A 14,277-nucleotide genomic window follows, 5' to 3' on the forward strand; every position below is an offset into this window, starting at 1 on the left:
TGGTGACTTCAGCTTTGCAGAAGAGCCAAGCGAAGATGTGCTTTGCTTATAATGAAATTTGAGAAGTAAATGAGAAAAGTGAGCTTCTATTCTAAGATTTGAACATTTGGTCTTCATTTTTATCCAAGAAGTGTGGACTGTCAAAGCGAGCTGGCAATCCTAACTAGTTATATACCTTAGCTTATAGTGAAACCATGAAGGAGGAAACTATAGCTAAAAACTACATAAACATGTTCAATCCTGAATTACAAGGCAACAATAAAAAGTAATTTGCATTAAATGAAGAACTCCTGGACAAGTGCTAGGAAGTTGAAGTAAAATATTCACCATTACAGTGGACAGAACAATGTGAATACATCTTGGGTTGTCTAGGTCCAACATAGAATCCAAATTCAGCTCATAGAGTTCAGTTCTGGTCAAAAATATAAAATCTAAACTTAGGCTTTTGGGAGAAGTTGAGGCCTTCAGCTTGAAGCTTAAAAAGTTAGTAAAATACATAAAACATTTTATTTGATAAATTTAATCATGATTTTGTGAAAAAAAAGTTTTTGCTTTTCAATTTTGTTTAATTGCATATTTTGTGCAATAGAAATTTCAGTTATTAAGAAGAAATGGTGGTTTAAAAATATTTAATGGGAAACCAATCGTTAGATTGCACAATTATGAAATAGTTAAGCTATTGTACATCCTACTGTGTGATTGCTGATTTGCCGTAAAATAGGATACTGCATGAAACCTTCGACTTGGCTTGCTACAGTGCCACCTGCAGGAATAACACGTTTTCAATAACATGAGTATCCCCTGCACAGAACTTAATATACATCATTTGTGGGAACAAAATCTGTTGCCTGTAAATCTTTTTAAATCGCCATAATTTAATGACCACAAATACAAACAAAGCAAGAGCTAATCTCCGAGCAGGTTTGTGACTGGGTATTCTGCATGAGAGGCTTACCTCTTGACTCCCCAAAGCCCCTCCATTACCTACAAGACATTAGTTAAGAGTATTATAGAATACTCTTCACTTGCCTGACTGGTTGCATCTCAAGAAGCTTGATACTCTTTAGGTCAAAACAGTCTGTTTGATTGGCACACCATCGAACGGAATAAACATCCACACCCTTCACCTTTGGCATATTGGGCGGCATGGTGGCACAGTGGTTAGCACTGCTGCCTCACAGCGCCAGGGACCTGGGTTCGATTCCCGGCTTGGGTCACTGTCTGTGTGGAGTTTGCACATTCTCCCCGTGTCTGCATGGGTTTCCTCCGGGTCCTTTGGTTTCCTCCCACAGTCTGAAAGATGTGCTGGTTAGGTGCATCGGCCATGCTAAATTCTCCCTCAGTGTACCCAAACATGCGCTGGAGTGTGGCGACTAGGGGATTTTCACAGTAACTTCATTGCAGTGTTAATGTAAGCCTACTTGTGACTAATAAATAAACTTTACTTTTTATATTGTGACTGCAATGTGTACTGTCCAGAGGATGCACTGCAGAAACATGCAAACGTCTGCAGCATGGAATCATCATTACCCCCAAGTCTCACACCATCCTGATTTGGACATTATCACTTTCCTTTATTGTTGCTGGGTCAGATTCCTGGATATTCCTACCTAACAGCATTATAAAGTTAAACATTTAAGTTTAAAAGTTCAAGTTTATTTATTAGTCACAAGTAAGGCTTACATTAATACTGCACTGAAGTTACTGTGAAATTCCCCTAGTTGCCACAGTCCGGCACTTGTTCAGGTCAATGCACCTAGCCAGCACGTCTTTCAGAATGTGGGAGAAAACTGGAGCACCTGGAGGAAACCCACGCAAATACTGGGAGAATATGCAAACTCCACACAGACAGTGACCCAAGCTGGGAATTGAACCAGGTCCCTGGTGCTGGGAGGCAGCAGTGCTAACCACTGTGCTACCGTGCCATCCTGCCATCATGGGAGCATTTTCACCACATGGGCCATACCAAAAGGCCAGAGACCCTCATACCCGCATACAAAATTTTGTTTAACATGACACATGTGCTCACAAAATAAAGCTGAGAATTTTTGTCCTGCAAAAATGTAATAAGAAGACTGGGGAAGTGTAATAACTTTGAAGGCAACTCGTTGTAGCTTCAAGTTATGAAGTGTTTATTATCAACAATACTTATACATGTACAAGCGATGGTCTACAGAACTGCAATATAAGTCGAATGATGACCATGAAACTCACATCCAATGAATACATTTTCATTAAATACATTAAAAAAGTCTTCAGACTGTCTTCTGTCTAAGGTAGGACTCAACCCCCTAGCGTGATTACCCATTCTCAGCCCCAGTTGGTCCCTCAAGTCAGGTTGCCCTCTTCTGTTTTGTTGCCCTTAAATGACAATCACCACATCCCTCCCCCTTTAACTCCTTTATACAATCTTCAGTAACTCAGTTACTCAGTCCTAAGTTCTAACCAAACATTATGCATACAAGTTTGACATAAACTGAGTCTTTGAGGAGTTTTTCTGTTTCTTATAGAATTGTATAATTCTGTAGTCTGAGATGCTTCCGCATGATCAACATTAATGGGAACTACAAATAATGGGTACCTCTTCTGGCACAGGCAGTTCATTACTCCTTGATTCCATGCAGAGATCCTATGCCTGTTACAGGTCGATCAGGTACTTCGGTGCTTACAGGTTTGAAAACATTTATTGATGGTAATGCTGATTGCTAGAGCGCCTCTCTACTTCTCCAGTGATCCACATGTTTACGAACGATCCATCCCTCCATGTCAACTGGATACGACAAGGGTCTGGTCACAGAGACTTTAATTATAGGGATCTAACTTGATCCGCTGCCAAAGTTTCACATTATGGCACCATGTCATATTATGTATTTAATATAGGTTTTTCATTGTTGTAGTGGTGATGGCTCATTGTTGAAACCTTGAGACTTGTGTGTCCAAACATTAACACTTCTATTGGTAGGCTTTAACTATGTACAATTACAAATATGGTCTTGCATGGATCTCTTCCATGCAGGCTTGCTACTTTTCCATTCGCGTGACCATTTTAGCAGTCTTGTTCTGGCATGTAATCTCGGTTTCCTTAAGTGTCATAATTGCTGATTCTGCTGTCAATTTCACTGTTTTTACCTCTTCAATTAATTTCTCATTGCCAAACTTCCTTCCTTCAAGCTTTTATTCTCCTGATTCAATTCTTCACTGGACTTGCTCTTATTTTCTCGTTGCTTTTTCATGGAGTTCTCCATTGTCCCATGAAGTTTTCCTTCTTAACTTCATTTTGTATTTTTTGCAACTTTTATTCTCCAAGTTTAATGTCAGTCACTTCATCTTGTTGATTTGATATCTTCTTTCGCGCTTATTTCTTGTTACTGATTCCTCTATGTTCAATAGTTCCTAGTTTCTTTTGAAGTCCTTAATTCCTGCATTTCTTCCAAGGTGAATCATCATGTTTTTACCGGACATATATATTTTACAAATGGAATCTTAATTTCTACTTGTCTTAACTTAAGCTAAACCCTTTTTGGCTTCACTGTTGGTTGGATCTGTCTCTGACAAAATGTTGGCTTGTTTCCATTCTGCAATTCTCTCACTGTCCTTCATTTGGTCATTTATTGTCTTTCATAGGGCGGCATAGTGGCACAGTGGTTATTACGACTGCCTCACACCAGGGTTCGATTCCAGCCTCGGGTGACTGTGTGGAATTTGTATGTTCTCCCTGTGTCTGCATGGGTTTCCTCCCACGGTCCAAAAATGTGCAGGTTAGGTGGATCAGCCAAGCTAAATTTCCCCTTTAGTGACCAAAGATGTGTAGGTCAGGGAAATTAGCGGGGTAAATGCACAGATGTGTGGGTTAGGGGAATTCGTGGGGTAAATGTACACGGTTATGGTGATGGCGCAGAGGATGGGCCTGGATAAGATGCTGTTTCGGAGAATCGGTGAGAACTCGATGGACCAAATGGCCTCCTGCACTGTAGGGATTCTATAATTCCAATTGCCTTCCTTCTGGGGTCTTTTTTTGTTGCCCTCCTTCTGTGGTTTGTCAGGGCTCTTTCAGTGCCCTCCTTCTGGACTCTTCCCCTCTGAAGTCTTGCACTGCCCTTTCCGTGAGGTCTTCATTGCTTATGGACCTTTTTTGAGAGTTTCCCTCTTTCTGGGATTTTCTCCAATTTTCCTGCCCATCCATAGTCATTTGTTTCTTCTTGTGGTTGCTACTTTAAATGCTTTGCCATATTAAATGTGTTACCTCTTCAAATGCATTGCTGCTTCAAGACTGTGTAGTAATATTTTGCTGCCCTTTGCAGGTGTATTTTGCAACAAATCTATCAATATTGGTACAGAGTGCCTCTTTGGGCTGTTTCTTTTTTCTTAACTCTTAAAGCTGCAGCATTCCTTCCTCGTGCCAGCCATGTTTTTTTTAAATTTTTGAACTTATTTAACTGCAGCAATTCTTTGCCTTTTAACCAAAACCTTTTTAAATTTGAAGTCACAGCTTTTCTAGCTGCCAGCACCCTGGGGCATTTTATCCCTGCTTTCTGTGTGCTCTTTTTCTTCAAAATAAATCTTTGCAGCAACTCTTCGTTTTACCTGCTGGATGTCATCAGTTTGAAACTCAGATGATTTGAACTGCAAGGTCTGATTTGAAAACAACAAGCAAGGTAGCCCACCCACTTATAGAGCAGAATTCCTACAGACCAGCTATTTAAGGCATACAAAACCTGAACAACTGCAAAGTGAACCACATTCTTCCTTATTGATATTAAGTTCGCTTGGCTAGCTGGGCACACAATCATCTCAGGAGTTATAAGGAGAGGCTGGATTTTTTTTTCTATTCATTCGTGGGACATGGGCGTTGTTGGCTAGGCAGCATTTATTGCTCATCCCTAGTTGCCCGAGGACAGTTGAGAGTCAACTACATTGCTTGGCTCTGGAGTCACATGTAGGCCAGACCAGGTAAGGACAGCAGATTTCCTTCCCTGAAGGACATTAGTGAACCAGATGGGGTCTTTTGACAATCGACAATGGCTTTATGGTCACCAGTAGGCTCTTAATTCCAGATATTTTTTATTGAATTCAAATTCCACCACCTGCCGTGGCGAGATTCGAACCCAGGTCCCCAGAACTGAATTTCTGGATTAAGAGTTCAGCGATAATACCACTAGGCCATCGTCTCCCCATAAGACTGGATAGACTGGGACTTTTTCCCTGGAGTGTAGAGGCTCGGGGTGATCTTATAGAGGTCTATAAAATAATGAGGAGCATAGATAAGGTACATAGTCAACATGGTGAATGTCTGGAACAAGCTGGTTGGAGGGCTATGGGAATCCCATGGGGTGTCGGGTGCTGGGAAATACCATTGGAGGCAGGGGGTGGTGATTAGGCGAGGGGTTGGAGGTGTCCCCTGGTGGTTTGGGATGTCCCTTGGACGTGGGAAAAGTTCCATGGGGGAGGGCCAGTTTGGTGTTTACAATAGTTACCCAAAAGTTAAAAGAAGTTTTAATTCTTCTTTCTTTTTTGGAGTAACTATTAGTGAGATCAAAATTAGTGATTTAAATCACATTTTTGGATGTTTGCCAGCACAGTTCAATTGCCCAGGGAAAGTTAACATTTGTACACAATTGCCATGCAAATACTTACCTGGGAACTTTCCAGAGGCATTGCCTAGCGCATCTTTGAGGTAACCCCCGCTCCCCCTCCCAACCCCGTCACAATCTGACCTGAGGAGCCTGGAAGTTACAACCAGTGGCCTATAATTTTCTTGCTTATTCCTGACTTATATTTGAACAGTGTGAGTTACATTTGCCATCCTCCAGTCCTTGGGCAAAATTTTGTTTTCCACAAAATTTTGTAATGTTATATAGTCCGAGTGAAAACTACAAAATTAATGGATATGGGAGCCACATCCTAGACAAAGCTTGCTTTCCAACTAAACTTTATGAACTGAGTTGCAGTAAACAATATATATGTATTTATCTTTAAAAATGTGATTGAATAAATTGAAAGTAAACTATATTGGTTTAAAAATGCTCCATAGTTATCTGACTGGGTACAGGTCTGCACTATGTACTACTCAGCTGGACAGATCACAAGGTCCAAATAATACAGAAACAAAATACTACAGTTGCTGGAAATCAGAAATAAAAACAGAAAATGCTGGAAATACTCATCAAGTCAGGCAGCATCTGTAAACTCAGTGAAACATAACTCTGTTTCTCTCTGCAGACGCTGCCTGACCCGCTGAATATTTCCAGCACTTTCTGTTTTTACTCCATAAGATCCCAGGTTACATTTCCAGATTCTTCTGAGTTAGCTCGTCTCAGCCAGGGCACTATGCCAATGTGGCATTACAGTTGGTGTCACATGAATTGGCTCATTGGTGATACCCTTCATGCTCAAATTGCCTGCCAACATCCATTACTTAGGTTTACAATACAGAACTGCACATTAGCAAATATCATCCACTTCAGGATAAAATAGTAAGGATTAAAATTACTTGTAGATTGCTCAGACCAAATGAGACCTCATCTATCACCCAGTATGACATTGCAACTGCAATAAACAGGTGCACTGAGCTACAAAACAGTAAATTGCTGAAAATATTTATTGCATTTAATGTATAAATATGTTCTATTTCCTCCTGAGCATTGTATTTTCCATTTGTTTTGTACAGTGCAGGGGTATCATCTTTGGTTACTGACCACCACTTTATCCACCTGTGTGTATAGTATAAGACATCTGCTGCAAAGCAATGTTTTCATAACATAAAAAATCCAAATGATACCATGCTGTAAGTGCTGTGCTGAAGCAAAGCTGCAGAAGAGAATCCAAGGTGGCTAATGTCACCAAATCAACCACCGTGATACTGTAGTGTTGGCCGTAACACAAAGCTGTTGAAATAGCTCAAGTACTGTATGGTTTCTAACTGGGAACAATTGGACTCATTAGTATTAAATACATGACTTATTTTAATTGCTGTGAAGGTTACTCAGTTGTCTTTCCTTTAGTTATTCAAGAAACTCGGGCCATGTCACGCCATAATGAAGAAAGGTCAAGACCAGGAATTAACAGGGTTGCACAAAAGCAGTCTAGACTGTTTTCTGAACAACAAATTGAATTAGAGGCGACACAACAAAATATTTCAGTGCAGTTAAGGATTATAGAAGAAATTGAAAATTGATTTTATAGTCAAGATTTTACCTTTGGTTTTTTTCTAACTTCTTTTGAAGTAACAATATAAGGATCACTATGCTGATTGCTTAGTTATATGGTAGTAGTTTCAAGAGACTGTTTCATTATATAGTTGAAGAGTAGGCAAATTTTAAATAGCTGTTGCATGTATGAAAGGAAAATGCAAAGGCAGTAAACCGAAAGGCATATTCTTTAATCCCTGGAAATCTGAATAAAAACAAAATGCTGGAAACACTCAACATGTTATGCAATATTTGTCAAGAGATCATTAACTTGTCTGTATTTTCTGCAGATGCTCATGGCTGACTGAGTGTTTCCCCAAAAAGGGAAAGAAGGTTTTATTCAAAATCTGACCATTTTATTTCCTATTACACTATTACTGACTATCAATGTTATCACTTCAATGAAGATCATCAAATAATAACTGATCCTGATCTGTATATCTTAACACTCATTGCCTGAATCTTTAAGGAAATCCCTGCATGCTATTTTTATATTGTCGGGTTGCCTACAAAGACAAGTATGCTGTCAGAAGCAACCTTGTCACCCAGTGCTAGTGCCATAAGTGGCACAAAAACATTTATTTTATGGCAATTTCATTGGGTGTGTCTAATTTAAAAGTGTCCTTGATGCAGAGCTAATTTGATCCCTTTAGCCTCCAATTATATCATATTGAGGTTAACCTCAGCCTTCCCACACACACCAGCATCACTGAATAATTAGAATTCTGATGCTGCCCTCCTGGAGAAAGTTGTGCACTACTGGTTTTAATATTTTTTTTATCTTTTAGGGGGTTTTAATATTCTTAGAAGCCAGGTCACCAAGTTATAGAACCATTTTAGAATTAATAACTTTTTGGCATCTATCTGAAGTGGCAATATGATGACTGCACCATGCAATTTTTAACATTGTAATTAGGTACCTTTCTAGCTTCACAATGACACTATACCTATTTAAATTTGTCATCACTGCCTATGTATATCTCTCTGATATTGTATTCTGTAATGTTGCTCCCATGTGTGAACTATATATGCTTTGAAAGTCCAAGAAGTTGACCTTGCTATAAAAAGGTGAGAAACAATTCTCATTGCAAAATTGTTTCATTGAGTTGAACTGACATAATCAGAACTTAAACCAGTTAAATCTCTCTCGTTTGATTTCTGGTTACTTTAATTGTTTGTTACTATTAAAACTCTTTTTGAAAAAGAAATAGTAATAGTAATTCAAGTTTTATTTTTAAAATATGGACAGCTGCTAATTGAAAGGACTACAATATTGGATAGATTTTCTTAGCCGTTGTTGACATATTGCAAAAAGCAAATTCACAGGTAAAACAGGTAAAACATGTTGCTTCAGCGTTCTTACAAAGTGCCAACAAGCATTTGAATTTTAAAAGCAACTTTCACCGCATCTTGACAGTTTTACTCTGGAAACTCAACCGTCCAACAAAATCTCTCCCGCCCCAAGCCATTTCTAAGCATCTTGGCTCAGGTGCAAAAGGCCCATATCCCAAAGCGGCAGGCTAATGGAACTTTGGAGGAATGGGAACCTGACAAAACTGGAGAAAGTTTTCAACTTTATTTCTGGTTGCAAAATTTAGCTGGTTTATGATTTTCTTTTTATCAACTGAGAAAAATGTTGTAGGCTTGCAGGTGTTCACTTAAGAATGAAGATTAATGTGATCAATTAGGGAATTTGTCAGTTAAAAATACAGCTGTATTCTTCGGTACTGTTTTGCATTTTCAACAGAATGTTTAGAGGTCGCTTTTTTACAATTCACTATCTGTCCAGCAAGCCTGTTTATTATTTAACATTGTGCACTTCACCTATTCTGCTTAGTATCAACTTAACATGTTTGTAGTCTCTAGTCGTACCAAATTGCATGATTAGTTATCTGCACACATTGACTAGAGTGTATACCAAGACTGCGCATACTCTAACTTTCATGAAAGACACCCTAGTCAAATAGCTGTAATAACTGTGATTACTCGATCAATAAATTGTTAACAGGTACAGTGGACATAATACAAAGATTTAAAAATATAACTGTTGCCTGAGGAATAATGTGATATCTAAAATTATTTGTGTACTCTTTTTAATTTCAGACTGTTAGCAAGAGCTGACTAAGGACTTGCTCTTAAATCAATAGGTGACATTAGGGATCTTAACCTATTAATTTAGGTTAATATTGTTCCTTAACTATAGTATTTCTCATTGTTTTACAGAGACAATTTTATCTTTAACTGATTATAAAAGCCTTAACCCAATAAGTTAGCTGTTGTGGTTTTTTAAAATATCTTTCATCAGATATTGGGTCGCTGGTAAGACCAGCAATTGTTACCCATGCCTAATTGCTCTTGAACTGAAGATTTCAAGGAACAGTTAAAAGTTAACCACATTGCTGTGGGTCTGGTGTCACATGAAGGCCAGACCAGGTGATGATGGCAATTTCCTTCCCTAAAGGACATGGGTTTTTACAACAACCAATGGTAGTTGCCAAGGTCACCATTATTGAGATGAGTTTTATATTGCAAACTTATGAATTGAATTGAAATTGCCTGCCGAAGTGGAATTTAAATCCATGTCCCCAAAGCATTAGTCTTGGCCTCTGGTGTTGAGTCCAGTGGCATTGCCATGATGCCACCAATTCCGCCCCTCCCATTTTCCATTATTGTCAGATGTTTATAATGCTGTTTGAATCAATAATGTCAATGTATCTGATGGTGATCAGCTAGCTTTCAAAATCATTTTAAACTTGGTGACTTCTTGTACATTCTGTCCAGGTATTCCTTCTTGCCTTGTTTACCAGATAGCCAAAGCACTTTGAGGCAAGAGTTATCTCCCTCTACCATAATTAAGTAAATCCCTCTGCTTCTTTTTGATCCTTTAAAAACGTGTATATTTTTATAGCCTCTTTAATGTAATAAAGCATTATAAGATGCTGCAGAAGAGCATTATAAAGCAATATTTGATATTGAGTCAGTTGTAGATCTTCCAGTTCTGAAACCACACTAGGATTCAGGATAGACTCATTCAGCCAAAATCAGCAGTCTGACATTGTCAACAGTGGCAAATACCTTTCCCATTATGCTTAGCAGGGAGATGCCTTGATCATTGTTGCAATTGCTGCAGTCCCTCTTGTTCTTGAAGAGCATCACAATCTCTAAATCATGCATATCCTGGGGCACTGCCTCCTCCTTCCAGCAGAGACAGAGTAGTTCATGTGTATGCTTCAGGAATGTTAGTTTCCTATGCTTGATGAGTTCAGGGAGTTTAACATCAGCATCTCCAGCTTTGCCCATGGCAAGAAAGAATGGCAAGCTTTGCTAAGTTCCTCTACTGTGGGTTCGATATCCAGTTCTGTCATGACAGGCAGCTTTCTATGGTGTTTAAACAGTGACAGTGTTCTTGCTAGAGTACAATTCAAGATGGTGTTCCACCCATTTCTCCAACTATTTGCTGCATTCAGTAATGACCGCCCCGCCTTTGTTTTCAGTTTTTTATTGCTGATGGACTTGTATTTTTCATCTCTTCATACATGCCCCTGACTCCTTGTGTCAAAGGACATCTGGATGCTCTGGCAGAGTTGTAACCAGTAGTCATTGATGCAATGCTCAGCAGTCTCTTCGATTTTACTTTTCATCCATTCAGTGTTTTTATTCAGCTCTTAGTCCATTCAGTTGTTTCTCACATGTATTTCTTTTGTAATTAGTGAGAGTGGACCATTTGGTTTCATTGAGAGGTACCATCACAGTGATGTTCACCTCGAACCAGCCATCACTTTTCCTCTTGTTTCCTATATATTGAAAGTGCATAATTGTAGATGGTGCCTTGAATTATGTTCCGTTTTGCTTCTGCATTCTTGGGAATGTTGGAGAGTGCCTGATCAATTGAGTCGCAGAACTGTTGGTTTTTATCTGAGTAGGCAGGATGGCTGATATCGATATGAGGATAACATTTCTGTTTTGAATGACAAGGCTTCAAGGGTTGCATCCTCACTTCCATGCTCACCAAGGAGTAATGTGTATCACAGTCAGCTCTGTAATAACTGCATATGTCATGAAGACTATTTAGAGACTCCCAACTGGTGATGACCTGATCTAGATGGTGCCAATGCCTGATCTTTGGATGTTTCCAGGAGGCCTTGTGGCAAGATTTGTTCTTTGTTCTTTGTTCTTGTTCTTTGAAAGATGTGTTAGTTACGCAAAACTTGTGCTAACAGCAAAGCTGAAGTAATCTCTGTCAGTTCTTATTTATCTTTCCCAGGCCATGATGTTTGAGGCAAGAGAGCTATGCCTTATGGTCCATGCTCACTCTTACATTGAAATCCCCCAGTAGAAAAAGATGTTCTGACTTAGGGATTATGCCGATAGCAGCGTCAGCAGCGTTTTGGATTTGTAGCACTGAAACATAGCTACTCATGAGGTTAATTCGCTCTATTTGAGTTGAGAGATGGATGTAGAGAGCATCCCTCTGGTTTCCTCCCACTGTCCAAAGATGTGCAGGTTAGGTGGATTAGCCATGCTAAATTGACCCTTAGTGTCAGGGGGATTGGTGGGGTAAATGCATGGGGCTACAGGGATAGTTGTCAGTGCAGGCTCAATGGGCCAAATGGTCTCCTTTTGCACTGTAGGGATTCTATGATTCTTCCAAGTGGCACAAACCACTTCACACCCAAAAAGCACATGAAGTTTATTAGCATGAGATTGACTGGATTTCAATATCATTAGGGAGTTCAGCACACATGCTTCCCCTCTCCTGGATGCTTCCCACCTCTCCGGCGGGACGTCATGCCAGTGCGAATCACTTCTGATGTACAATAGCACAGACCTGGCGAGCTGGTCACTCTGGGGGTATCAGAAGCCATCAAAGCTCCCAGGTGGTCCATCAAAGTCCCAGGGTAGTCGGGGGCATGGCCATACAGTGCCTGTCAAGCATTGCCCACCCAACATGCTAGCAGTGCTCACCAGACACCCCAGCAGCAGACAGCAGGCACCACCAGTGTGCTAGGGGCAGTGTCAGGGGGTGCGGCCTGGGTCGGGGTAGTGACGGGGGGGCTTTGCAGAGAGATTCTGCAGAGGTGGATCGCAAAGGGGATCATGGCTGGGGACATGTTGGTGATCGTGGCATGGGGGAGGCATGTCAGGGGTCAAGATGGGGGGGGGGGGGGGGAGAGCCCCTCCACCACCAACAGTACTGGCATCAAGCTCCCAACTCTCTAAAGAAAGTGACTTTGAGTGTCGAAAAATTGTGATGCGAGCGCGCCTGAGACACCAGCACAGTTCGCACCATGTTTCTCACTGTTGTGACACTTCGAAATGCTTTGGGAAAATTCTGCCAATGGTATATTTGATTCATTCACAGATAATAAGTGTATCACTTGCCTCTCTCTTGATTGTTCTCTATTCATTTTCATTACAAAATATCTGTTTGCTAAATGGTATTGATCTTAGTTATTGCAGGACACAAATATATCAGTACTTTTGCTGCTATTTTTCTGTATTGATTTCAAAACAATTCTGCATTATCTAAAAAGGGTCTGCTTTCCTTCAGGACACACAGCCATTTGCCAATGCCCATGAAGTGCTGTCCCGTTCTCGATCACGTGCCAACGTTTTGAACAAAGTTGAATATGCGCAACAGCGCTGGAAGAGACAAGTTCAAGAACAAAGGAAATCGGTCTTTGATCGCCATGTTGTCCTCAGCTAAAAACGCTGCTTCTTAAAGCACACACAGAAAAACAGGAAGAGAAAGTCAGTGGACCTATAGAAACAATCTGTCTGACAATTTTCTTTGTGGTCCTACCTGCTCATGGAATTCTTTTCATCCTTGGTTCTTTCAGAAATAATATAGTAATCATGTCAGTAGTTTGATATTCTTTTAATATCATGATTTTCATGTAACTATTTTAATAGTTTTCCCCCAAAATTATGATATAGTTGTGGAACAAATGCCACAACATATCAAATGATAATAAACTAATTACAAAGTGGAGCTATAAGTTAATATTTTTTCCTGGCTGCTTTAATTATGCTGCATTTGCAGATAAGTGATTTTGTAATATCACAGGATCTTGACTTAAGAGTAGCAGCTCTTGATATGATCACAGAATGACTATTACCAAAACTCATTCTTTGAGGCACTCTCCCAGCACTCCCTGTCCTGGAGTAAGTGCTTAAGATTTTTGTTGACACCCAACATCTTTTCATTTTTGTTTTTAAACTATCATTTTTAACAAAGTACTAAAGTCTAAAGATGACAACTGTAAACATAATTCTTATGATAATTAAACATTATGGTAAGGAGTACATGTTCCAAAACCCCCTCCCATCCCCGGAACTGTTTTAACTTATGAGTTTTAATCATTGTTGTGGACCTAAATGTTACCGAAATAGCCTAATAACGTTTTGAAAAATGGTGCTAGAGTTTACAGCAATTTTTACACTAGTGTTGATTCAAAATGCTTTGTTCTCCAGTTAATCTTACAATTAATAGCTGGATTTTGCAGTTGATGAGTGGTCTTAGTTTTTCCTTTCTATTTTCTCCTAAAGGCATTGATTGATTATGATGCACACTTCCATTCGTTCCAGCAACTCCTTTTCTGTTAAGTTGCTCAAGTTTTGGTCACGACATTGTATTGGTAAACTATTTATGGGAAGCACCATAACTAGCCATTCTTAACCCTTTCCACACCTAACATCCATGTTAATTTTCTGGTTGAACTCACTGGTTAGAAACAGACACTGACTAATCAATTTCAACACCCCCCCCCCTTCCCCCAACCTAACTATTGGATACAAGACCAAGTAAAGCGTCTCTTCCCCTCACCCCCTCGCTTATTGCATCAGATCAGCTAATTCAATACAAAGAGGATATAATTCTGGTCTGTATGAGTCAGTACAGTGACGTACAGTATATTTCCCCAAGAGGAGCCTTAGCCTTAAGGTGTAATTAGATGTTAACACATTAGTGATCCGCGTTTTTATTCTGTTATAGTATTTTGAGCATTGCTTTGCAAATCTCTGAAATACATGTTTCCTTTTCAGATGGTAGCTCAGCTAGCAGGTTTCTGTTCATATTGTTTTGTAACCA

General features: G+C 39.7%; 1 protein-coding gene across 1 annotated transcript in view; it reads left to right on the top strand.

Annotated features, from left to right (window-relative positions):
* tmem9b (TMEM9 domain family, member B) overlaps positions 1-13,695 on the top strand; it is a 36,632-nt gene extending 22,937 nt beyond the window's left edge. The window contains exon 5 of the mRNA XM_078220720.1: positions 12,739-13,695. Within this exon, the coding sequence (XP_078076846.1) occupies positions 12,739-12,894 (156 nt within the window). The 3' untranslated portion in view covers positions 12,895-13,695. The remainder of the gene's footprint in view (positions 1-12,738) is intronic.
* Positions 13,696-14,277: the final 582 nt, after the last annotated feature.

The sequence above is a fragment of the Mustelus asterias genome, chromosome 9 (assembly GCF_964213995.1).
Source record: "Mustelus asterias chromosome 9, sMusAst1.hap1.1, whole genome shotgun sequence".
In the NCBI taxonomy this organism is placed as follows: Eukaryota; Metazoa; Chordata; class Chondrichthyes; order Carcharhiniformes; family Triakidae; genus Mustelus; species Mustelus asterias.